General features: G+C 39.2%; 1 protein-coding gene across 2 annotated transcripts; it reads left to right on the top strand.

The window, feature by feature from the left end:
• The first annotated feature begins 19,065 nt into the window (after positions 1-19,065).
• Positions 19,066-24,061, top strand: LOC119988352 (thymidine kinase a-like). Of its 2 annotated transcripts, XM_038833354.1 has the most exons (4): positions 19,068-19,569; positions 23,019-23,163; positions 23,373-23,494; positions 23,567-24,061. In XM_038833354.1, exons 1-4 carry the CDS (start codon positions 19,238-19,240, stop codon positions 23,820-23,822), a joined length of 855 nt encoding a protein of 284 aa, XP_038689282.1. In that variant the 5' UTR covers positions 19,068-19,237; the 3' UTR covers positions 23,823-24,061. The 2 variants fall into 2 exon arrangements, 1 of the variants encoding a protein (XP_038689282.1); XR_005465587.1 differs by lacking the exons at positions 23,373-23,494; positions 23,567-24,061 and adding an exon at positions 19,945-22,198 and having other exon boundaries at positions 19,066-19,569; positions 23,019-23,156.
• Positions 24,062-26,324: the final 2,263 nt, after the last annotated feature.

The raw sequence follows: 26,324 nt of genomic DNA, 5'->3' as shown, positions 1-26,324 counted from the left end.
AAAGAAAGAAAAAAAAAATTGACAAATCCAAGAAACCTAGCTATCCTCCTCAACATTAAACAATGGCATCCCAAAATCCAAAATAATAATCAATAACCAATAATTTTTTTTGGATAAATCAGATATTTATTAAATAGAACTTAAAAGAAGCAGGTACGTGAAGAAAACTAAATCCGCATCAACCCAAACAGAAAACAAGACACACCCAGTTTGACAAACAAAAAGTTTCTAACAACCAAACAGCAGCTAGACCCCTCCTTACCAAACCAACAACTTACCCACAACACTGCCCAACAATGAACAAACCCAATCTACTAAGCTACAAAGGACAACAGCAACAAAAGCCAGAATCAACCAATAAATTAAATAAAAAATCAATTGATACATGGGTTTTAGGGCGTTGTTGGTGAAGAGACGGTGAGAGGTCAAAAGACAAATTAGACCTAACCCCACCACCTTCTTTCTCTAAAACATTGAACCAATCCAAACATCATCTCTTTTGCGGCAGAACTGGAGGATGCCGAATGTGGTGGAGCTTGTCTCGTGAAATATGAAGAAGGGGATCTAACACAATGCCTAATTTCTCCTATCTTGCCATGGTTTGCGATTTGCCCTATCTAAATTGCTCTTTGGCTTCTTGATGCACAATCATCACCGACCATCGATGATCATTTGAGTCTCAAAAAAAATATGATAAAATCGCAAACCACCAATTGAAATAGTTCTATCTGGCCCCGGCCAACGTCGGAGACCAACAACACCACAAATCAACTTACCGAATGAAGACGAATCACTTCTTTTTTTGTATTTTCTATTTCTTTTGGTTCTGGTTATGATGGATAGATCTATTGATATTTTATCTGTTTATATGTTGTTTGTTTTTCATCTACTGATATTATATATGTTTAAAAGCAATTCTTGTGTTTCAATGTTCATTATGGTGACATTACCAAATGAAATTCTCGTGTTTAAGTCTTCAAACAAATATAATAAAACAGATATAATATGTAATAACTCAACCAAAAGAATAAAAGAGAGAAACTTCAAAAATTTATGGAATTGTCCAGACACTTTCAATAGGTGTCCGGACACCTAGAGTAGATATGCAATCTGTCTCATTTTCTTCACAAAGTGTCCGGACACTCTTTGAGCCGTCCGGACACTCAACGATAAATTTCGTTTTAAAACACTTTGAGACAGTTATGGGTTTATTATTTTCACTGGTTTGACAGAGACATAGCCGAGAGAGAGAGAACCAGAGAGACAAGAAGGATTTTGGTGTGAATCAAGGAGAAAGGAGCTTGAATTGAAGCTTTTGGACTTTCTAAAGCTTGGATTGCAAGATCTTCACAAGATTGAGGTAAGATTTCCATGCATTTTGAAACTAGAGTTATGGGTTTGGGTGGATTTCATGAAATTAGAGGTGTTGGGGATAAAAGTTTGTTGATTAACCAAAGTTTATGCATATTGTTGTAAGATTTGAGCTTGGATTGAAGTGTGGAGATTGGAGGAGAGGTGGTTGAGCTAGGGTTTGAGGATTTGGGCAAGGTGAGTAATTTACCTTGAAATTATGAGATAAATGCAAGTAATTGGTTTGGAAAATAACAATTTTGGGATGGAAATTGAATTGTAAATGTGTGTATGGTTTAGGTTGATTGAGCTTAGAGGAGTTGTGGTGTTTGGCCTAAACGAGGTAGAGATTTTCTTAACCCTGAATCTCAAAACACTATTGACTACCCGAATTGTGTTCAATTCATTCGTTTTTGCCTCTTTGTTCAAGGGGAAACAAACCTTGGATTGTGTGCTATTGTGAACTCAATTTATTAAATGGTATGTTTGATGTTGTATGCATTACCCTTGGACACTCGATCATCTATCGAGTAGTCGATGCTCTTGATCATATGTTTTAATAAATTTGTGCGCAATAAATTTAGTTGCATAACATTCATGTGTGATATTGCATTTGTTGCATCGTAAAAGTGGTGGATTGGATTTTGGTACGTACGTCAACGTGTACTAGTGGTTCCGGTTATTTGGCTCTAGTGACACGGTTGATGGTACTTGTATGAACATGCACTAGTGGTTTTGGTTAATAGGCTCTAGTGGCATGGTATGGAATATTTGTGAGAGCATGTGCTAGTGGTTCCGGTTAATTGGCTCTAGCGACAAGGCTCGGTTAGATGTGCAGATAGCATTTGTTTGACGACATGGCATATTGTTGCATTGCGTTATTTCTTTATAATATTCCGGCCTTATTGCTTGTTTTAGACTCCTATTCGATATCCCTACTGGGCCTTCTTCTCACTATTTTATTTTCCCCCCTCCTCAGGTGATATAGGTACTAGCGCTAGTGCTCCGACTACGGATCAGCAGGGAGGCGCGTGATGTGGATGGCTTGGACTAGTGTTGGTGTGATGGTTTGTTTTTTAAATTATTTTTGTGTAGTGTTTATGTTTTGGTGTTCGACTAGTCTTTGGCTTAGTTGTGTACTATGATACATACGGGTACGTATTATTATGAATGAATGATAATTTGGCATGGTTTGGCTGGAGGCCTTAGTATATATACGTGTGTCAGTTTGACGATGGATATGGCCTGAGGCCCTGGATGATTAGTTTGGTGGTATGAGAATTGGTTTATTTTAATTGCTATATTTTATGCAGGGGGCATTATCCGATATACGGGGAGGTGCTGCCGGATTTTTGTTTAAAATTGTGTTGGTATAATGGTGAGTTAATAGTGTTTGAGTCTCTGTTTTAGGTGGAGGTACGTGGGTACACACACGTGTTGCCAATAAGTCACGTTCCTGGGACAGGGCGTGACATAATAAGATAGATATAATAATAAAATAAATATCATATTAGTAAGTCGAAACAGATAACATATAAGCATATCCACGAGTAGAGTGTACTATCATCGATCCAGCCACCAGGGCGTGACAAATTGGTATCGAAGCCTAGGTTGGCTCTATGTAGGACCTAAGGGCTAGGTCCAGGGTGGTTATTTGTGTGAGTATTGGTGTGTTTTGATGTGTGAAGGTTGTGTATGGTACGTCCAGGCCACGTCACGACCTCCGCTGATCCGGTATGTATTCTAATCCCGTAAATCCTCTTATGTTATGATGATATTGAACGTTGGCTATTTATGTTGTGGTTGTAGATGGACACGCGTAGGAGTATTCGTTCCCTCGAGTCCCTAGATCAGGGGCGTGGATGAGGGCATGGACGAGGGGGTGTTAGGACCCGTGGGGGTAGACAAGGTAGAGGTCGAGGTCGAGAAGCTCGACGGGGACGCGGTGAACAAAATATACCCGCTCCTACAATAGTTCTTGTATTACCTACGTGGGGTAGGGTGCAACAAAGGGGACGGCGCACTGCCTTGAGGAATTATGAGGAGGCAGAGAATCCTGCAGTGAATGTGGCAGGTGGAGAGGGAGTGGTTCCTGAGGCTACACCTACTCAGGCGTAAGCTGTATCAACTACTCAGATGGCTTCGATGTTTGAGACTCAAGTGCACGTAATGAAAGAGATGTCGGAGATGATGAAAAATGTTACTCAGATAATTCAGGCACGTACTGGACTGGATACTCATGGTGTAGTGGAGGGTCAGACCTTCGGGGGAGGCTGATAGAATTCAACGACAATTGGGCGAGGTGGATCGACTACGCAAGTTGGAACCTCCTAAATTTCATGGTGACACAGATGTTGCAAAAGCTTATACCTGGATCCAAGGGATAACTAGACGATTAGATAACTTAGGCATTCCGGATGAGAGGCGGGGAATGGTAGCCTCGTATTTCCTGAAATACAAGGCTTATGATTGGTGGTATGCTCTAGGGCAGAGGAAGGAACAACTTACTTGGGCATCATTTGAGAGATTATTTCTGTAGCATTTTGTGCCAAACTCTTATCTCACGGAGAAGGCGAAGGAGTTCTTGACTTTGGTACAGAAACCGGATGTGTTAGTGGCAGACTACAGTTACAAGTTTGAGGAGTTATATGAATTTGGGAAGATGTATGCCCCGGATGAGGAGAGCAAGGCGGAGAGATTCAGGCAAGGTCTGATGCCGAATGTAGGTGCACCGCTGGCTAGTATGAAGATTGTTACCTATGATGATATGAGAGAGGAGGCTTTGAAGCAGGAGCAGATTAATAAAGATTCAAGGAAATATTGGGATGCTTTTGGCGGTGGATCCTTACGTGCTGGTACTGGAGGGGCTTTTAGAGGACAGAAGCAGGGGTGGTCTAGTCAGAAGAGGCAGAGGACAGACAGTCAGACTTCACAGAACCGGTCAGGACAGAACAGTGGAGGGCAGAGGTCCCAGGGAGGTAGAGGATCACAGCAGGGACCGAGGGTTTGTTTTCAATGTGGATAGACGGGTCATGTTAGGCACCAGTGCACTACTTCTGGACCTGAATGTTTTGAGTGTGGCAAGATAGGCCATATGCAGGCAGATTGTCCTCAGAGAGGGAGAGACACACAGCATCGACAGCTTCAACACCTACTACCCCTAGTGCACTGTCAGTTTCCTCAGGTGCCTCTGCTGGAAGAGGACGATCACAGACCAGGACACAACAGCAGCAGTCACAGATTCAGCCTGTATTGACTCAGGGAAGAGTATTTGCCTTAGGGCACCAGACAGAATCTGAGCATCCGAACTTCGTTGGAGGTACTTTTCTTGTTTCAAATTGTTTAGTGAGAGATTGTTTGATTCTGGTGCGACTACATCTTTCATTACTTCATCCTTGGCAAAGTCAATAGAATTAGAAGTGTCCCCAATAAGACGAATGTTTGTGGTGACTTCCCCATTTGGGTACACTACTTCACTTGAGGGGATGGTGGAAGGAGCTGTGTGTAGATTTGGTGAAATAGAATTGACGGCGGATTTATATGTCCTCGATTTTAAAGACTTCGATGTAATTCTGGTGTAGACTGGTTGACAAAACATAGAGCTATTATTGGTTTTTGGATGCGTAAAATTACTTTAAATGTATCGGGAGGTGGGGTGATTAAATTACAGGGGTCTAAGGGAGTGCCATGCTCGCATTTCCTGGAAAATCATGCATATGCTGATTGTCTTGTAGCAAGCTTGATCACTTCAGCACCGGGTGGCGATGTAGCCAAGTCGATATTGGTGGTTAAGGAATATATGGATGTATTTCAGGAGGACTTGTCAGGGATACCACCAAGGAGAGAGATAAAATTTACTATTGAGTTGGTTTCGGACACCAAACCAATTTCTATTGCTCCTTACCGAATGGCATCGGCGGAGTTGAGAGAATTAGGAACTCAGTTGAAGGATTTAGAGTCAAAGGGGTTTATTCGACCGGGCGTCTCTCCTTGGGGTGCTCCGGTGTTATTTGTGAAGAAGAAAGATGGCACTTTGAGGATGTGTATTGATTATCGACAACTCAATCGGGTGACTGTGAAGAATAAGTACCCATTGTCGAGAATCAATGATTTGTTTGATCAATTGCGGGGTGCGAGACACTTCTCTAAGATTGACTTGAGATCCGGTTACCATCAGTTGAGGATTAGGGAGTCAGATGTGCAGAAGACGACTTTCCAAACACGGTATGGGCATTATGAGTTCCTTGTTATGCCTTTTGGACTCACTAATGCACCAGCTGTGTTTATGGATTTAATGCAGCGGGTACTCCGACCATTTTTAGATCTTTTTGTGGTGGTATTCATTAATGATATATTGGTGTATTCACCCACAGTCCAGGAGCATGAGTTGCATTTACGGGCAGTGTTGCAAACGTTACGAGAGCATGAGTTGTATGCGAAACTGAGCAAGTGTGAATTTTGGGCGACGGAGGTGAAGTTCCTTGGTCATGTTATCACACAAGAGGGTATTGCGGTGGATATGTCCAAAGTGGAGTCAGTGTTGAAGAGGGAAAGATCGAAAAATATTATCGAGATTCGAAGTTTTCTTGGCTTGGTAGGATATTACCGACGGTTCATTTGTGACTTTTCGCTTATTGCTGCACCAATGACACAGCTTACACGGAAAGAAACACCATTTGTATGGTCCGAGGAGTGCGAGAAGGCCTTTGAAGAGTTGAAGCTGAGACTGACATCTTCACCAGTATTAGTTGTTCCGGAGAGGAATATGGGACACCAAATCTACTGTGATGCTTCTAAAGTAGGTTTGGGATGTGTTTTAATGCAACGAGAGAGGGTAGTCGAGTATGGTTCACGGTTGTTGAAGCAGCATGAACGGAATTATCCGGTTCATGACTTGGAGTTGGAAGCGGTGGTGTTTGCACTTAAGCAGTGGAGATATTAGTTGTATGGAGAGAGGTTTGAGGTGTTCTCTGATCACAAGAGCCTCAAATATCTCCTCACACAAAAGGAGTTGAATCAAAGACAGTGAAGGTAGATGGAATATCTAGAGGATTATGATTTTTCATTGAATTATCACCTGGGGAAGGCGAACGTGGTGGCCGATGCTTTGAGTAGAAAGAATACTATTGCGGAAATTTCTATGCGAGGGTGGGAGTTTGGAGAGTTGATAAATTCGTTTGGATTGGGATTGCAAGATCCAAAGGGGAGGTTGTATTTGGGATGTGTTTCTGTTCGTCCGGTATTGATTCAAAAGGTGTTAGATGCATAAATTGGGGATGTAACATTTGATGTGATTGAGGAGGAGTCCAGATGGATTAGAGGCGGAGATGGTGGTGTGAGATTTGAGGGTAGATTGGTAGTGCCAAACAATGAAGAGTTACGTGAAGAAATTTTGCGGGAGGCACACCATTCCCGATTTGCCATGCATCGGGGAGGTAATAAGATGTATCAAGATTTGAAGCGTCAATTTTGGTGGCGTGGAATGAAAGTGGATGTTGGTAGATATGTTGCTAGGTGCCTCACATGTTAACAGGTGAAGGCAGAACACCAAAGGCCGACAGGGTTGCTACAACCGCTTCCGGTTGCCCATTGGAATGGGAGAATATCACAATAGATTTTGTGATAGCACTACCATTGACACCGAAGAGAAAGGACACCATTTGGGTGGTTGTGGATCGATTCACGAAGTCGGCGCATTTTATTCCAATTAACAAGACCGACTCACTTGAATTATTGAGTAGATTGTATGTGTGGGAAATTGTGAGGTTGCATGGAGTTCCGTTGAGCATTGTGTCGGATAGAGATCCACGATTCACGGGACGTTTTTGGGAGAGTTTGCAAGAAGCGTTGGGTACCAAGTTAACTGTGTCTACTTCGTTTCATCCCGAGACTGATGGACAAAGTAAGAGAACGATCCAAACACTGGAAGATATGTTGCGGGCATGTGCTATGGATTTTTGTAAGAGTTGGGAGGATTATTTACATTTGGCCGAGTTTGTTTACAACAACTCGTACCAAAGTAGTATCAGAATGGCGCCTTTTGAGGCTTTGTATGGAAGGCCGTGTTGATCACCCTTGTGTTGGGCAGAAGTTGGAGAGAAAGTGTTGTCCGGGCCTGAATTTGTGAAGGACGCCAAACTCAAGGTAGAGGAGATTAAGAAGAGGTTGCTTACGGCCCAAAGCCGACAAAAATCCTATGCGGATAGAAGAAGGAGACCATTGGAGTTCTTAGTGGGTGACAAAGTGTTTGTGAAAGTGAGCCCTAGGAGTGGGGTACAACGTTTTAGCAAGCAAGGTAAATTGGCACCAAGATATGTTGGCCCATTTGAAATTCTAGAGAGAGTTGGGGAGGTGGCATATCGTTTGGCTTTGCCACCAAAATTGTCAAATGTGCATAATGTGTTTCATGTTTCAACACTTCGTAAGTATGAACCGGACCCTTCACATGTGTTGGACTGGGAGACATTGACGGTGGAGGATGACGGAACCTATTTTGTGCAACCAGTGAGAATTCTGGATAGGCAAGATAAGGTTACAAGGCCAAGCACAATACCATTTGTGAAAGTGTTATGGATGCATCATGGAACCGAGGAAGCAACTTGGGAATTAGAATCCGAAATGAAGAAAAAGTATCCACATTTATTTGACTTTTCAGGTACGTTTTAAATTTCGAGGACGAAATTTATTTAAGGGGAGAAGAATGTAATAACTCAACCAAAAGAATAAAAGAGAGAAACTTCAAAAATTTGTGGAAGTGTCCGGACACTTTCAATAGGTGTCCGGACACCTAGAGCAGATATGCAATCTGTCTCATTTTCTTCATAAAGTGTCCAGACACTCTTTGAGCCGTCTGGACACTCGATGATAAATTCATTTTAAAACACACTAAGACAGTTCTGGGTTTATTATTTTCACTGGTTTGACAGAGAGATAGCCGAGAGAGAGAGAGAGAACCAGAGAGAGAAGAAGGATTTTGATGTGAATCAAGGAGAAATGAGCTTGAATTGAAGCTTTTGGACTTTCTAAAGCTTGGATTGCAAGATCTTCACAAGATTGAGGTAAGATTTCCATGGGTTTTGAAACTAGGGTTATGGGTTTGGGTGGATTTCGTGAAATTAGAGGTTTTGGGGATAAAAGTTTGTTGATTAACCAAAGTTTATGCATATTGTTGTTAGATTTGAGCTTGGATTGAAGTGTGGAGATTGGAGGAGAGGTGGTTGAGCTAGGGTTTGAGGATTTGGGCAAGGTGAGTAATTTACCTTGAAATTATGAGATAAATGCAAGTAATTGGTTTGGAAAATAACAATTTTGGGATGGAGATTGAATTGTAAATGTGTGTATGGTTTAGGTTGATTGAACTTAGAGGAGTTGTGGTGTTTGGCCTAAACGAGGTAGGGATTTTCTTAACCTCAATCTCAAAACACTATTGACTACCCGAATTGTGTTCAATTCATTCATTTTCGCCTCTTTGTTCAAGGGGAAACAAACCTTGGATTGTGTGCTATTGTGAACTCAATTTATTATATGGTATGTTTGATGTTGTATGCATTACCCTTGGACACTCGATCATCTATCGAGTAGTCGATGCTCTTGATCATATGTTTTAATAAATTTGTGCGTAATAAATTTAGTTGCATAACATTCATGTGTGATATTGCATTTGTTGCATGGTAAAAGCGGTGGATTGGATTTTGGTACGTACGTCAACGTGTACTAGTGGTTCCGGTTATTTGGCTCTAGTGACACGGTTGATGGTACTTGTATGAACATGCACTAGTGGTTCCAATTAATTGGCTCAAGTGGCATGGAATGAAATATTTGTGAGAGCATGTGCTAGTGGTTCCGGTTAATTGGCTCTAGCGACATGGCTCGGTTAGATGTGTGGATTGCATTTGTTTGACGATATGACATATTGTTGCATTGCGTTATTTCTTTATAATATTCCGGCCTTATTCCTTGTTTTAGACTCCTATTCGATATCCCTACTGGGCCTTCTACTCACAGTTTTATTTTTCCCCCTCCTTAGGTGATATAGCTACCAGCGCTAGTGCTCCGACTACGGATCAGCAGGGAGGCACGTGATGTGGATGGCCTGGACTAGTGTTAGTGTGATGGTTTGTTTTTTTTATTATTTTTGTGTAGTGTTTATGTTTTGGTGTTCGACTAGTCTTTGGCTTAGTTGTGTACTGTGATACGTACGGGTACATATTGTTATGAATGAACGATAATTTGGGATGGTTTGGCCGGAGGCCTTAGTATATATATGTGTGTCAGTTTGATAATGGATATGGCCTGAGGCCCTGGATGATTAGTTTGATGGTTTAAGAATTGGTTGATTTTAATTGCTATATTTTATGCAGGAGGCATTCTCCGATATACAGGGAGGTGCTGTCGAATTTTTGTTTAAAATTGTGTTGGTATAATGGTGAGTTAATAGTATTTGAGTCTCTGTTTTAGGTGGGGGCACGTGGGTACACACACGTGTTGCCAATAAGTCACGTTCCTGGGATGGGGTGTGACATAATAAGACAGATATAATAAAACAAATATCATATTAGTAAGTCGAAACAGATAACATATAAGCATATCCACGAGCAGAGTGTACTATCATCGATCCGACCACTGAGGACGTCGCTACCGCAAGCAGTCACCAAGGGAGTGTTCCCTATACTTATGTGCAATCATCCCCACCCATTGGATGGTCGAAACAGCTACCTGATGAGGAAGATCCGATTTGGGTATCAAATGGGAAAAATGAGGGTATTTATGTCAATAAAATAAATATTTATATCTTTTTGTCTTTTATGGAATATTGTTGTAATCTTTTTGAATTTTATGGAAGAAAACTTATTTGAGTGTCATTATTGGAGTAAAATTTTTAATTAAGGGACTTATCTCTAATTTTTCTAATTTTTAATTAGGTTTCTTCCCTTTTCATTTTTTTTTTCTTTTGGGATAATTTTACTAAACAACTTGATAGCCCAACATTTTAAAATTGCATGTCGGCTTATCAACTAATAAGTGCCTCTAAATCTAATTGTTGTTCAAAAGATGGTGTTGCACACTTTGAAGACTTCACATTTCTTTTGCATAAATCAAAATTTTATTAATTAAAGGTTGAATGTTCATTATCAATCAACTTAGTTTGATCCATTATTGGTCAATGCCTAGTATGGATGGGTAACCATTTGGCCCGCGGGCCAAAGCCCCGCCCAGCTCGAAATTATATCAGGCTTGGGTAGCTCGGCCCGATGCCTCGACGGGATTGGGCTCCATTTCTGAGGCCGAGCCCGACCAATAGCACCATACATTATTTATATATATAATATATATATTATATATATATAGACATTGCAGTTGATATATAAATATATAATACATATATAAATGTTAAATAGTCAAAGTCGGACCGGGCCCGACCGAAAGGCCCAAAGCCCGAGGCCCGAGCCGAGCTTTAGGAGCCCCGGTCTGGCCTGAGCCTTAGTTTGAAGGTCAGGCCCGGCCTGGCCCGGCCCGATGTCGGCCTCTATGGATGAATAAAAAATGTCATACCTAGTCATCATGACAGCTCGCACATAGAGGGAAGACCTCTCGTGGATAAGCTTTGTATAATCAACCCATGATGGAATCAGGAGTCAATCCATAGATTGAGTTGGTCCATCTTCATATCACAATGGCCCTAACTACAGGATCAACCACAACAACCTCAACGCTAGGATCAAAATGAGATCTTAACAAACTCAACAACTGAGATAAGATAATCTAGCAAACGTCTCACAATGCCTATAAAAGGAACTATCGACCTGAGTCGAGATACACACTCTAAATTGCGATATTTGATACTTTGATTCATTCTTGAGAAAGACACTGACTTGAACGTTGGAGTGTCCTCGGGTAACGAATGGTTGCTCTCCCTTTTCTTTTGTAGGTCAGAGATTCGACATCTATACCATAACTTGCACCCCAACTACTGACAGCGTGGGAAGTGCAACAAATCGTATCGACATTTGGCGCCATCTGTGGGAAGCGAGTACTTCCTGGTGAAACCTCTGAGTTGCATCATGAAAGAAACATCAGAGTGAGAACCAAGGTTGGAAGAAATATCCCCTCCCGAAGCTAGGAGAGGTAGGAAATCTAGTTGGAGAAAGATGAAAACATGATTTTTTTTTAGAGGAAGAAATCGAGGAAGCAGTGTGCCGTGAGAAAGAAGAGCTCCAACAAGGGCAAGATGAGCTTAGGAAAATGATGGAGAAGCTTCACTCTATCAAATGACGGGGCAAGTGCCTTGCAAGCATCAGTTAACCGACATACCTAGGCAAGGGTAGGAGCGTGGAGAATGAAGGCCCAAAACGGCCCCATGACCATAAGAGTCGGAGCATGAAGAGATCCCATAGAAAGAGGAGTCTCACCCCGAGGAGAAGAACATGGTTGGTGCGACGTCACTCTACGTCCCTAAGCCTAGAGAGATCAAAAGACGATAAAACTTGAAAGTGATGTCGGTGCACGTCTTGGAGTTTATAGTGGTCACGGAACCCAAGGGAATCTAGTGAGACGAGGTGGGGGCAAGGGCATTCCCTTGTTGCAAGGAGAATGCAACGCCGCTTCACCTCCATGAGTCTAGAAATACCATGAGACAACATGTCTTGGATGCGACACTAGTCCACGTCTTGAAGTTTTGAAAGGTTGTGGAATGCAAGGAAAACTTGTGAGACAAGGTAGAATGCTTAGAAGAAAGTAGAGCAAACCTTGATGAGAATGATCGTGACTCCCTTTGTTAGGTCCATCAGGCACGAGGTTCCTCCAACCAAGTTTACTCCCCCAACATTCAAAGTCTATAATGGGAATATAGACCCAATGGTTCATATTGATACTTATACCCACAAGATGATGTTGTGGGCAGATTATGATGCATTGATATGCAAGATGTTCCCATCCAGCTTGGGAAGGACAACTATGAAATGGCTCCATCAGGTCCCTCAAAACTCAATATCATCTTGGATGGAGTTGGCACGATTTTCGTGTCAAAGTTCATAGCCAATACTAAAGAAGGGGTCACTATTGATATGTTGTTCTCCACTCGACAAAGAAGATGTGAGTTCCTACGAAACTTTGTTTCTCATTTTTTGAATGTTTATACAAATTTAAAGGAATGCGAGAATAAAACAAAAGTTGTGACTTTTGTCTCATGCTCTCAAAAGATAGTAAGCTGAGGGAAAGATTAACCATCGAGTCACCAAGGAGGATGAATGAACTCCAGGAAAAGATCAAGAAGTATATGAAGCTAGAAGAGGATAACAAAATAACTTATGAGTCTAGCGGTAATAAATAGTCACCTATGGGATTGAAGTCCATTCATAAAGCCATATAAATGAACTTCAATGAACCAATCACCAAGATTTTTCAATAAATCAAGGATGAACACTACTTTAGGTGGCCAACCTCACATAGATTTTCAAATGAGGCATCATTTCTAGAGGAGATCCAATCTCGCATAGATTGGCTAAGGTGGCATCAATCCAAACCAAGGTCTGACCTCACATAGATTTACCAATAAAGCATCATTACAAGACGAGGTCCAACCTCACATAAATTTTCCAAAGAGGCATCACCCTAAGCCAAGTGATAACCTTGCATAGCTTGCCAGAACGGCAACATTCCAAATCAAGGTCCAACCTCGCATAGATTTACCAAATAGACATCATTATAACTCGCCAAAGAAGCATTATTCCAAGTCGAGATCCAGTCTCGCATAAACTTGCCTAAAAAGCATCATTTTAAGTTGAGGTCCAACCTTGGATGAATTTGACAAAGAGATATCATCCAAGCCAAAAACTTACCTTACCTTGCATGATCTCGCACTGAAGAGGCATCACTAAAGTCGAGGACTTACATCGCATGATCTCGCACCAAAACCGAGGACCTACCTCTGTCGATCTCTTCCTCTAGATCTTTATTCTTGAATCAAATATATGTGTTTAGAAAGAGAAAATCAAAAATTGAATATGTTAATATTATATATGTGTTTGGATATACTGATATTATATCTGTTTCATTGAATTTTTTGTGTTCCAACCTTTATTGTGACAACATGATCAAATAAAATTCTCGTGTTTTAGTCAAACAGATATAATAAAATAGATATGATAGAATATATACAATAAAATACATACAGTAAAACATATATGATAAAACATATATAATAAAATATCAGTAGGTCGAAATAGATGACATGTCAGCAGATCCCATAGACATAGTGGACGGTATCCGGCCACCGACCCATCAAAGAGAACGCTAGAGGACAATGACAGACCCCCAGCCATCATTTGCCACCATCAGCTGCTGGTTCTACCAGAATCCAACATTAAAGTCTCGGCCAACCGTGAATAAAATAGCCCGATCTGACCACCGGAGACAACGCCACCACAAGCAACCACCACGGGAGTGTTCGCCAAACTTAGATGCATCATCCCTATCCATTGGCTAGTCAGAATAGCCATCGAAGGATGAAGATTCAATTTGGATATCAAATAGAGAAGATAAGGGTATTTTTGTCTGTAAAATAAATGTTTATATTTTTTGTCCTCTATGAAATATTGTTTTAATCTTTATGGAACAAAACTTATTTGAGTTCTTTTATTGAAACAAAATTTTAAATGAGAGACTTATCTCTAATTACCTAAAAAAATAATGATTATTAATATATTTCTTTAGAATTTTTTTTGACAATAAACATGATATCAAAATGTGGTTGGCAAGCTTGACATGACGTGGTCCGTTTGATAAAAAATTTAAAACAAGATCTCCACTTGTGTGGTCAGCAAGGTGATGGCAGACCATGCCGAAGAAAGCGTGGTCTGTTAAAAAACGAATAAATAAAAAGAGAGAGAATAGAAGAGAAGTGTAATAAATCTGGACCCCCTTGGGCCTCCCCCTAAAAGGCCTATTAAGGGGAGAGAGAGCTTGCTTCTATATACAGGCACTTTGCCTGGTTTTTAACCGATGTGGGACATAAGTCCTAACACTCCCCCGCACTCGTGGACTGGGTATCAAAGTCCAAGGCCCAACGAGTGGACTTCTTATCGGGGACGAGCGCACACCTGCTCCGATACCATGTAATAAATCTGGGCCCCCTTGGGCCTCCCCCTAAAAGGCCTATCAAGGGGAGAGAGAGCTTGCTTCTATATACAGGCACTTTGTCTGGTTTTTAACCGATGTGGGACATAAGTCCTAACACTCCCCCGCACTCGTGGACTGGGTATCAAAGCCCAAGGCCCAACGAGTGGACTTCTTATCGGGGACGAGCGCACACCTGCTCCGATACCATGTAATAAATCTGGGCCCCCTTGGGCCTCCCCCTAAAAGGCCTATCAAGGGGAGAGAGAGCTTGCTTCTATATACAGGCACTTTGCCTGGTTTTTAACCGATGTGGGACATAAGTCCTAACAAGAAGAGAGAAGTTTTGTGGTAGATCTTAGAAGAAAAAAAGAAGTTAATGAAAAATGATGAAGTCAAGTTATTCAATTCAAGACAAGGTACAAGCAAGTCTAAGTTTTTAGCTCACATTTTTTTAAGAAAGCAAAAAATTGAGTAAATGTTGGAGGTAATTGTGGATGAATAAAAAATGTCATGCCTAGTCAATATGATAGTTGACATATAGATGGACGACCTATTGTCGAGAAGCTTCATATGGTCAACCCAAGGAGGAATCAGGAGTCAATCCAGAGTTTGAGCTTAATCATCCTCATATCACAACGACTCTAACTATATGATCAACCTAAACAACCACAACAACCTCAATGCCAGGATCAAATCGAGATCCTAACAAACTCAACAACCAAAATAAGATAATCCCAACAAATATCTCACAATGCCTATTAAAGGAACTATCGACATTAGGTGAGATATACACTCTGAATTGTGACATTTGATCATTTGATTATTTTTGAGAAAGACACTGACTTGAGCGTCGGAATATCTCTGAGCCGTGAAGGGCCACTCCCTTTGCTTTTTTGTAGGTCAGACATTCGCCATCTACATCACAACTTGAACCCCAACTGCTGATGTGTGGGTCATGCAGACAATCGCATCGAGACTTAGATAAAAGGCCTGTTGAAATTTATAAATACATGTGATCATGATTCATCATATGGAAGGTAATTGTTGTGTTAATTTGTCTCATGGATTCCTATCATCTTAATATTAAAAGCTTATTTGAGGAATAATTAAGGTAAATATGTGGGAAAGAAATATTAAAGGTAGACTTGTATAAGGGCAACTCCAACAAGAGATAAAAATGAGTGTGCATAATTGTACTGTGCATATCCATCTGCATATTTTGATTGTAGCCCAATCCAACAATGGGTATGCATAATGGGTTTCCATTTTATTTATCCATATATATATATATATTCTATTTTTGTGTCATTAATTATTTTGAATATTTTTTCATTACAATAATTTGATCATTTCGTCAAATGTGGCCTAAAATCTGATTAAAAGTAACCTAACACGTGGCCTAATATCAAATGTGTCTAGTACGTGGCTAACATCTGATGAAAATAAATTTGTTCAAATGTGATAAGGCCACGTGTCTCAACAGATTTTATGATGGCCTTATCTTCTTCTTTCAATGGGAAACCGAGCTATAGAATTCCTCCTTCTAGACTAAGCGCGAAAAGGAGCAGCCCTGTTAACGAGTCAAGCGGTGCAAGTTCCAATGATCCCTGCGCTACGCAGCCAACCAAAGGAAAGCGGTGAAGGAAATCGACGGTTGAACAACGATTTTCTCCCTCTAGCGGAAATTTGCAACCCCCTTCTCTATCCTCTCCATAGTCATAAATTTGGGAACTAAAACTGAGGTCGCAAATTTCCGACCTCAGTTGCATACTACATCAAAACCTCTGAAATGGGCATGCATATCAACGATTATGGATATGTATATCCATTAATACAATTTTTGCATATCGAAAGATAGTCAGTATTTTAATTTGTACACTGTTGTTTAAAATGTTTTAATTTGGTCACCCAATGATAAAATTGTTTCAACTTGGTCTCTTGGGCAAATTTTCTCACTTTGGGACAGTCAAACTGCACATGTGGCATGTTGACTGTCCAAATATTGATTGCCACATGTGCAGTTTGACTACCCAAAAGTGAGAAAATCTGCCAAAGAAACAATTTTATCATTAGGTGACCAAATTGAAATATTTTAAATAATGGTGTGAAAATTAAAACACTAACTATCTTTCAATGTGCAAAAGTTGTATTAACCCCATTTGAGACCTCTGTTGCAGATGCCCTAAAGTAAAATAGAAAAAAAAAAGTGAATAAAATTTTGTTGCTTTCAATTTAAAATAAATAAATAAAATAAATGGGAAGACTTGATTCTTGAAGTGTTTAATGTGAACAAGTATTTACTTAGAGTGATGCTATTTAAACCCCATTTTTACTATTTACACCCCATTGATTAGACAGTTCTTGGGATTGGAGTGGGCTGTCTCATCTCATATCATATCTATCTGTGTGTATAACAATGTAGAAAGAAAATAACGACTTTATCATGCTTTTGAGACCCTCCACTTTTACTTTTTACACCCCCTATTGAAAAGACACAATGAGGGATATTTTTTATTTTTTTATTCTTTGTTAATCATGGATCCCACATGCTTTAGTCAACTTTTTGTTCATTTATTTTAAAATCGTGGGACCCACCAACTTTACATTTAAATGAAATATTTATATGAAATAAATTAAATTCTTAATAAACTACAAAACATACCATTAATTTATTATCACTAATAACTAGTTATTACCACTAATAAGTGGTTAATAACTAGTTATTAGATGTATAACAAGTTATTACCACTAATACCTAGTTATCATCACTAATAACTAATTATTACCACTAATAACTAGTATTAGTTATTGCAAATAAAACTAGGTATTACCACTTACTAGTTATTACCACTAATAAGTAGTAATTAACACTAATAACTAGTAATCACCACTAATACCTAGTTATTACCAGTAATACCTAGTTATCATCACTAATAACTAGTTAATACTACTAATAACTAGCATTAATTATTACAACTAAAGCTAGTTATTACCACTTATTAGTTATTACCACTAATTACTAGTTATCACTAATAACTAGTTATTAGATGTATAGCCAGTTATTACCACTAATAACTAGTTATACATCTAATAACATGTTATTAGCGGTAATAACATGTTATTAGCGGTAATAACATGTTATTAGCGATAATAACTACTAATTAGTGATAATAACTAGTAAGTGACAATACCTAGTGTTAGTGTTAATAAGTAATATTAGTTATTAGTGGTAATAACGAGTTCGTTCAGCAGGAAGATTTGTGTTATTCTCAAGAACCAGGTAGATACAGTTGTTCATCTATTTACAACACTCTACCAATTCCTACGCAAAGGATTTCAAGATCGAGGTCAACTGCCTATGAGCATGTATATCTTAGTCAGTTCCCACCTATATTGCAACCTTACATTATGTTCGTAAAAGATGTAAGAGCTGATGAAAATTGTGGCTTCTGGGCTATTGCTGGATTACTTGGTTTTGGAGAGGATGTATGGGTAAACGACCGACAAAACTTGATTGACGAGTTAAGAACATTTTGGACAGAGTATGTTGAACTATTTGGTGGTTATGATCGGACATGTTCCATTTACAACTCACTAAACTTTTGGGAATCAGATAGACCAGGATCACTTCAGAACTGGATGACTATCTTCAGAACTGGATGACAATGTCAGACATAGGTCACTTGATTGCTTCATGGTACAATGTCATATTACATCTTCTTAGTTCTGAACAGTGCTTGACATTTTTGCCACTACGATCAATGCCTCCATCGTCGCATGAACACGTTATTATCACTATCGGGTTCGTTAATAATAATCACTTTATCCAAGTTGCCTTGACAAACGATTATCCGATACCTCCCATTATGGTTCAATGGTTTAGATAGTAACACCGTTTTGCTATTACTACTAATTACTTGTTATTACTACTAATAACCAGTTATTAGATGTATAACTAGTTATTACGACTCTATTCTAATGTGATAATAACAGCATGTTATTGTCACATTAGAATAAAAATTCCAAAAATAAGAGAATTTTTTTTATTAATTTCTCAATATTAGATATTATTCAATGACACTAAATCACACATATATCAATCTTTTGATTATTATAATTAACCAAAAATTAATCCTTTCTTAATTATTATACAGGTTTTAGTAATAAATTTATTACCTAAAAATGGGAAAGTAAATTCGAAATTACTTTTATTACTCCTTTTTTGGATTGAAAGTTGTGTGATAGCTGGATTTTAAAAAAAAAAGTTATGATCCACGTGACCACCAGAAACCTCTTCAGATGTCAGAAATGGCCACAAGCACGAGCCTACTACATGTTGGGGAAAGAGTTGCATGCATTTAACGCAAAAAGGGAGTGTAACAGCAAATAAGAAAGGACAGACATGAATTGACATGACATGAGGGTGTAAGAAGTAATATGAGACTTTTAATTGCATTAACAATTCCAACATCATTTCTGATAGAAAAGAAAAGAAGAATTGTTAACTAGTACTAGATGGGGGTGTAAAAAATAATATGGGGTTTAAATAACAATGTGGATTTACTTATTGAGTAGCCCTTATGATTAATTATATGATGATCTCTGTTTTTCACAGGGGAAAACAAAAATCCCTAAACCCTTCTCTTCTCTCCAACTCCATCTCTATTTTTCCCTAAACCCTTCAACCCTAAATTTGACGGACTTCCCATGTTTCTCTCTTCCACGAGCAAAACCCCTTAAAGCCTATCCTTCTCTTCATCTCTCTCTCTTAATGTTGACTATTTCAAGAATGAAGTCTCTTATGTCAGCCTCACCCTTTTCTCTTCACCTCTCAAAGGCCACACCTTTTGGTGTCTTCTCTCTGGCATCCAAATCCTCCTCTAATTTGATTCCGACCATTCTTCAGAGCTCCATATCTCTCCACACAAAACCCAGAATGATTTTACCCAAGTTCCCAATTTTTTCAATCCACAACCGGAGGCTGCAATCGGAATCCTCTGGCTCGTCGTCCGACGGGGAGATTCATGTGATTGTGGGCCCTATGTTCGCTGGCAAAACTACCACGCTTCTCCGCCGCATTCAGTGTGAGAGCGAAAATGGCAGGTTCGTTGGGCTTTGTTTTGCGTTAATTTTATGTTGTACGATTTCGGTTTGGCTCAAAGTTTGCCCTTTAATGTTTGAATATAGGCTACTTTTATGTTCATGTAGCTTTTATCGAGTCTGGAGAACTCAGTTTCTTATAATTTTCATGGAGAGTTAGTTTTGCCTCTGCTTATTTTTGTTTGTTTGTAATTAGTATCTTCGAATGTTTGTTTTTGTTTTTTGTATCTGTTTCTGTGGGCTTCATTCTCTTGTCCGCCTTGAAGAAATGTTTCTTTTGCATTCACATTTTTTTTTTTCATGAAGAGTGTGCTGAAGATGAAATTTAAATTTTATGCTACTGGTTGAATGCAATTGTCACTGGCAAGGTGTTATCAGCTTTCAGGTTAAGCGACGTAAGAAGTGGTTTCACTTGGACGAAACATTAAGAGAACTTTGTGTTTCGGGGAGATTGAGCCAAGCTGTCGGGCTGTTATGGGGTACGGGGCTGGGGGTGGACTCAGGAACCTATGCTCTTCTATTGCAGGAGTGCATATACAGGAAAGAATATAAAAAAGGGAGGAGAATCCACGCACAAATGGTAGTTGTTAGGTTTATTCCCAACGAATATCTAAAAACTAAACTGTTGATATTGTATGCAAAATTAGGGGATCTTGAAACTGCTAAGATTTTGTTCCATATATTGTCAGTGAAAAGCTTAATTTCTTGGAATGCAATGATTGCTGGATATATACAGAAGGGACTTGACGGAATGGGACTGCATGTGTATTACAAGATGAGAGAGAATGGTATGAAGCCAGACCAGTATACCTTTGCATCAGTTTTTAGAGCCTGTGCGACTCTTGCGACACTGGAGCATGGGAAGCGAGTCCATGGTGTCATGATAAAGAGCCATATTGAGGAAAATGTTGTAGTCAATAGCGCCCTCATAGACATGTACTTCAAATGCTGCAGTATTTCTGATGGGCATTTGGTGTTTGATAAATCATTGAGTAGGAATGTGATTACTTGGACGGCTTTGATATCTGGTTATGGACAGCATGGAAGAGTTATGGAGGTTCTGGAATCATTTTCCAGGATGAAAAATGAAGGTTTGAGGCCAAATGATGTTACTTTCCTTGCAGTTCTTTGTGCTTGTAGCCATGGAGGTTTGGTTGATGAAGGTTGGGACTATTTCTTGTCAATGACAAGAGACTATGGGATCCGACCTAGGGGGCAGCATTATGCAGCAATGGTTGATCTTTTAGGACGTGCTGGGAGATTGCAAGAGGCTTATGATTTTATTTTGAAATCTCCTTGTATGGATCACTCAGGTATATGGGGTGCTTTGCTTGGGGCTTGTAGAATTCATGGAGACATAGATATGATAAAGCTTGCAGCAAAGAAATTCTTTGAACTTGAACCAGAAAATTCTGGAAAGTATGTGGTCTTATCTAATGCTTATGCCACCCATGGATTTTGGAACAATGTAGCTGAAGTTAGGTTGATGATGAGGAATACAGGGTTACAGAAGGAGCCTGGCTATAGCAGGATTTGGGTTCAAAACAATGTCCACTACTTTTTAAAGGGTGATGAATCTCATCACCAATCTGTGGAAATATATGAACTGATTAATGAAATGTCCTGTGTTTTAAATGATGTGGGCTGTGTTTCTGATATAAACTGCAAATAACTCATGTTGAAGAAAAAAGTTGGTATTTGTGTCTATTTGGCACTGGTGTATCTTCTTGAAAGAAGGTCTGCTTGAAGGTTACAAGATGATGCTTATTGCAGACGTAGTACTTTGAGGAGATATATTGACTTACGAAAACCTATCGATGGGAAAGGGGCGTGATATCTGAGACACATACAGTGCCCCAAACATTACTCTTTTTGAACCATAGTTAAGCTATGGTGTGGGGCAAAGATACGGCAGAGATTTATTGGCCTCTATGTTACCACTGCTTGAACAATTGAAGAAAAACATCATAGTTTAAGATACTGTTGATTTAGTTAAAAAGTACTAGTCAGGCTTCTGACTCAGTTTTGCCTAATATGCTGCCAGTCAATTTGAAAATATGCTGCCAGTCAATTTGAAGCTGAGGAGTCTTTTCGAGGAACTAAGTATCGGTGGGATGAAAGAGGCTATTTGGTACTTACAAACTCTATCATTTTCCTATAATCTATTATGTATTTACCAATTTCCAAGAGCTGTTCCCGGCTGGATTCCTGTCATGCCATGACAAACTTTGTAAGAAGTATTTGGCAAAGAAACAGTTTACCGCTCTCTGGTTAGCTTTGTGGGTTCCCGGCCTTATTCTTGATTTCTCTTCATTAGTCACTTCTGTTGACGGCTTCATTGATTCTCCAGATGCCACCGCCATGTAATTTTAGTATGCTTTTCCATATCCTTACCGTTCAGGATTACATTACTCAGAGAATGCTTATCGATCAGGGAATATGTTGAAATTTGAAAAGCATTACTCACGAAGCAAAGGGGATGCAACAAGCTGACACTGTGATTTGATGTTTAAAGACAATTTTCATTTGTTATGGCATTCGGAACTTTGCAAAAGGACCTTCTGTCTGTTTCCATTGAAGGGGCAGCAATTATTGCTGCTTGTTCAATTCAACTGCATGACTTATTTTTATGGTAATGGTCTGTTATATGAAATTGGTTTTCACCAATTGCTTACATTTGTTAATTCATTTCATGTTGTGGTTTATTAGAATGGCTGGCACATAGTGAAAACATAATTTATATTTGAATTTCTATATTTTTTTTGCTTCTTGTTCTGAACTTGTGATGGTTCGCCTTTTTCTTATGCTGTCATTGGGATGTAACATGGGCAGTCTATTACATTATGTGTGTTATAACTTATAACTCATATGTTTAAGGGAAAATTTGTAATTTAAATAACTAGCCTGTGTAGTTGCAGTTAATAGTTGTAACGTTCTGCACCACAGATTTAGCTTGATGATACTTTTGTTCTGTCTCTGTTCCAGCCGTGTACTCCATATCTTATCCTTTTCAATAACCCTTCAAGTTAAATGTTATCATCTCTCCAATGTTTTTACTAATTTCCATCTGTGAATTTCTTCTTTCTTTGGAATTGTTTACTTTTGTCAGGGATGGCTTTCAGAACTTGCCGAAGGATTTTAGTTTAGTTATTTAAGTTTTAACCTAGGATACTAAATCGATACATCTAATTTTGTTGTTCTTCTTCTTCTTTTGGCACCCTAGGTATTCCATTTGATCGTGGAATTCTATTTTCTAACAACTGCAATGAGATTAATATCAATTCACACATATTATATAGTTTGTCAAACTTGAGTAACAGTATTTTGCAGTAGGTGGATTGAGATGTTCTAGTCTACTAATTTGAGCTTGTTTATCATTGTGAACTTGAATAACTTTGAAAAATAATTAAAGGCTTTCTTGTAATTCACCATTTCTATGGTTTGTTATGCAGAAGTGTTGCGGTAATAAAGTCAAATAAGGATACAAGATATAGATTGGATTCTATAGTCACACATGATGGAATGAAGTTGCCTTGTTCGGCGTTGGCAAATTTGTCGTCATTCAGGCAAAAATTCGGTCCTGATGCTTATGATAAGGTATCTTAATACAGAAATGTAGTATTGCATATCTTGAACGATGGTACTGTAGATTTATATTGTAAGTTTGATCTGTTGGGGTATATAACTGTATAAGCAGTAATTGCCCTATACTTTACATGCTGAAAGAATGGCTGAAATTTTCAGTCTTGACTACTCAACTTCTTTTATGTTCGGTTGGTTTACTTATGACCATTATGTTTTGACAGCTTGATGTGATTGGCATTGATGAAGCTCAATTTTTTGATGATCTTTATGATTTCTGCCGTGAAGCTGCTGATCATGATGGCAAAATTATAATAGTTGCTGGCCTGGATGGTGATTATTTGAGGTAAAATAGAGATTTAGCTCCATTTGCAAGTGTTTCTGTATTTCATGTTTCATGGTGACTATTGGTTGGCAGGAAAAGCTTTGGTTCTGTTCTTCACATAATTCCACTCGCCAATTCTGTGACCAAGTTAAATGCTCGATGTGAGATATGTGGCAAACGTGCCTTTTTTACCTTGCGGAAGACAGAGGAGATTCAGACTGAATTGATTGGAGGGGCTGATGTCTACATGCCTGTGTGTCGACAGCACTATGTTGGCGGACAAGTAGCTTTAGACGCTGCAAGAATATTGAGTGAAACTCAGAAGGTTGAGTGCGGTGCTTACGCATGACCCTTTATTGTTCTGTTCAACCTTTTTTGGCCAGTAGCTGTGTCTTTGGCCCTCAGAAGAAATGTGTATTAGGTAGGTTTTCAGGATGGACTTGCAATGTTATTGCTCAAAACATATCAGTGACTTAGTTTTTATAATGGTGAAAGTAGTGAATGTAGGCAATTCGATTTCACCGGTGTGACTTGTGATTATTATTTAAACGAAGTTTCCTTCCATTAAATTTTTTGGATTTGTGCTTATCATTGACTACCTTATAATATGGTTGATATGATGGTTTTGATAGCCATATCCGTATGAGATGGTAACATAAAGAAAACTATAAAATGAACTTATACAATTGAAATAAAGAACAAAGAATCACATAAAAATCAAGGTTTCTAATCCAAGTATAAAGCCCTTGAAACAACGACAACCTATCGGGAACGGTATTCGCACCTTTGAAATTTGTATGTTCACTCCTCTTTTTTTTTGGAAAATGTGCCAATACCAGACTCCAACAATTTACCTCCTCTTTATATGTGCCAAACATATAAATGTACACCCTCCAGTCCATCGCCTCCTCCACTATACCCATCTCCACTCAACCGAAAAAAAGCATGGTACTCCACTCAATCGAAAGGAAGCATGCACTCATCTCACCAATAGCACCACATAGGTTGAACCAAAAAAACTCCCAAAAAACGATCATTTTGGAGTTTCAATAATAGAAACCCATAAACATGAATCCCCAACATAAATTACAATAAAAAGTTGATTATCAAACCAAGAAATTGATCCCGAAGTCACGAATCACCTTTTGGTTCAATCACGAAGTCATAAATCTCTCTCGGGTCTTCGGGTCCTACACATTGGAAGTCGTGCTTTCCTTGACATGAGTGAAGAGTACTTAGTCGTCAGAAGGGTTGTCTTGGCCGTCGAAATTTCTGGTGAGATTGGCTGAGGGAGGAGGTGATGGACTTCGATCGATTAGGAATGTGGATTTGAGGCTTAACGCATAAGCGTGATTTTAGGTCGATTTGGGAAGGGAAGCTCCAATTGGTGGGTGTTAATGAACCAAGAGGATTTAGGCTATTTAGCGGGTGGCGCATGTTTCAAAAATGACTGTTTTGACACATAATTCATAATTGAAGGAGAGCAGTACACACTAATTTCGGTGGTGTCAATACCGTACCCTCTAAAAATCACTTAAGGCTTGCTTAGATTGATATTTAAGAGGGTCAAGCAAGGAGGATTAAGGAGGGATGAGTAACTCTATCTTCTTTGGATTATAGAATAGAGAGTTAAGTGGGGTGAAGGAGGGAGGAAATTCCCCCACACTTAAAACTCCAACTCTATATTTTGTAACCCCTAATTTGGGGGGTTTGCAAGGTTAGAGACAAGTTTGTTTATTATTTTCAAAATCATTTATTAAAGTTTTACACTCATTTCGATTTTAATAAGGATATTTTTGTAACTCACATTTCTTAACTCTCCTTAACTCTACTTTCTATCCAAGTCAAGGTAGTCCCCTTCCCATAAGTCCCCTCATTTAACTCTCTCTCCATTAACTATACTCTAATATTTATTTTTCAATCCAAGCAAAGCCTTATGGACTTTGTATCATCACCAAGTCCATCAAAGAAGATCTGATGGACTATATATGTATCATCATCAAGCCCATCAGAGAGGGATCTTCAAGCAACTCAGCAGTCAGCAGCAGTAGCTCTCCCTGGTTGCTTCACAATACGCTTCTCAATAACTCCCTAACCTCACCATCCCTCACCTTCTTCGATGCCTTAGGCTTCACCCAACAAGTCACCTTCTTGTATGTCTTCACAATAGAATCACACTCCATTGTCACCATCTCAAGCAAATTCATCCCAAAAGCATACATATCCACAACCTCATTATAGTTTTCCACAAACAGCTCTGGTGCCATGAACTATGGAGTCCCAACCACCGAATGCGCCTAGACGTCTTCCATGCAAAGAATCCGCAAGCCCCAAGTCTCCTATCTTGATTTGCCTTGGATTCCCATTAGTAAAGACATTACATACTAGGATTAAGGTCTCTGTGAACAATGTAGGGCACATTCTCGATACGAATTTCTTGACCATGTCTTTGTTGTCAATGAAGTTCCCAAAGGGGACTTGATTCCACACCACCTCTTTGCCTTCAACTTTCATAAAATGCTAGATAAACCTTCTTTGTTGATCATGTACCAAGTAAATAACTGTATCTTGCATACCTCCCTGCCGAAACCATATACATTGATTTGCTAATCAAACTTGAAACACAACTTCCTGAAACTTAAGAAACAAATTAATCTATCTGGACTAAGAACCTTCAAATAAAGACTGAAGCAGAATAGATGAACAAGAAAAGAATTTCTCTAGGAGAATGAAGATTAAAAAAAACCATGATTAAGGTCTATAGCAAAAGAAGTTGAAGAGAAAAGCTAAGATGGATGGAGCCAGAAAGACGAAGAGTGATTGATTAGGATGAGGAAAATCGGATAACTAG

Source organism: Tripterygium wilfordii, chromosome 21 (genome assembly GCF_013401445.1).
Source record: "Tripterygium wilfordii isolate XIE 37 chromosome 21, ASM1340144v1, whole genome shotgun sequence".
Taxonomy (NCBI): Eukaryota; Viridiplantae; Streptophyta; class Magnoliopsida; order Celastrales; family Celastraceae; genus Tripterygium; species Tripterygium wilfordii.
This window is presented reverse-complemented; position numbering and strand designations above follow the sequence as displayed.

Bases quoted from the DNA above. Each gene is read 5' to 3' on its own strand.
- LOC119988352 (XM_038833354.1), top strand. From the start codon at position 19,238: ATGTTGACTATTTCAAGAATGAAGTCTCTTATGTCAGCCTCACCCTTT. The intron at 19,570-23,018 runs GTTCGTTGGGCT...TTTGTTATGCAG, and splicing joins TGTGAGAGCGAAAATGGCAG to AAGTGTTGCGGTAATAAAGT. The intron at 23,164-23,372 runs GTATCTTAATAC...ATGTTTTGACAG, and splicing joins GTCCTGATGCTTATGATAAG to CTTGATGTGATTGGCATTGA.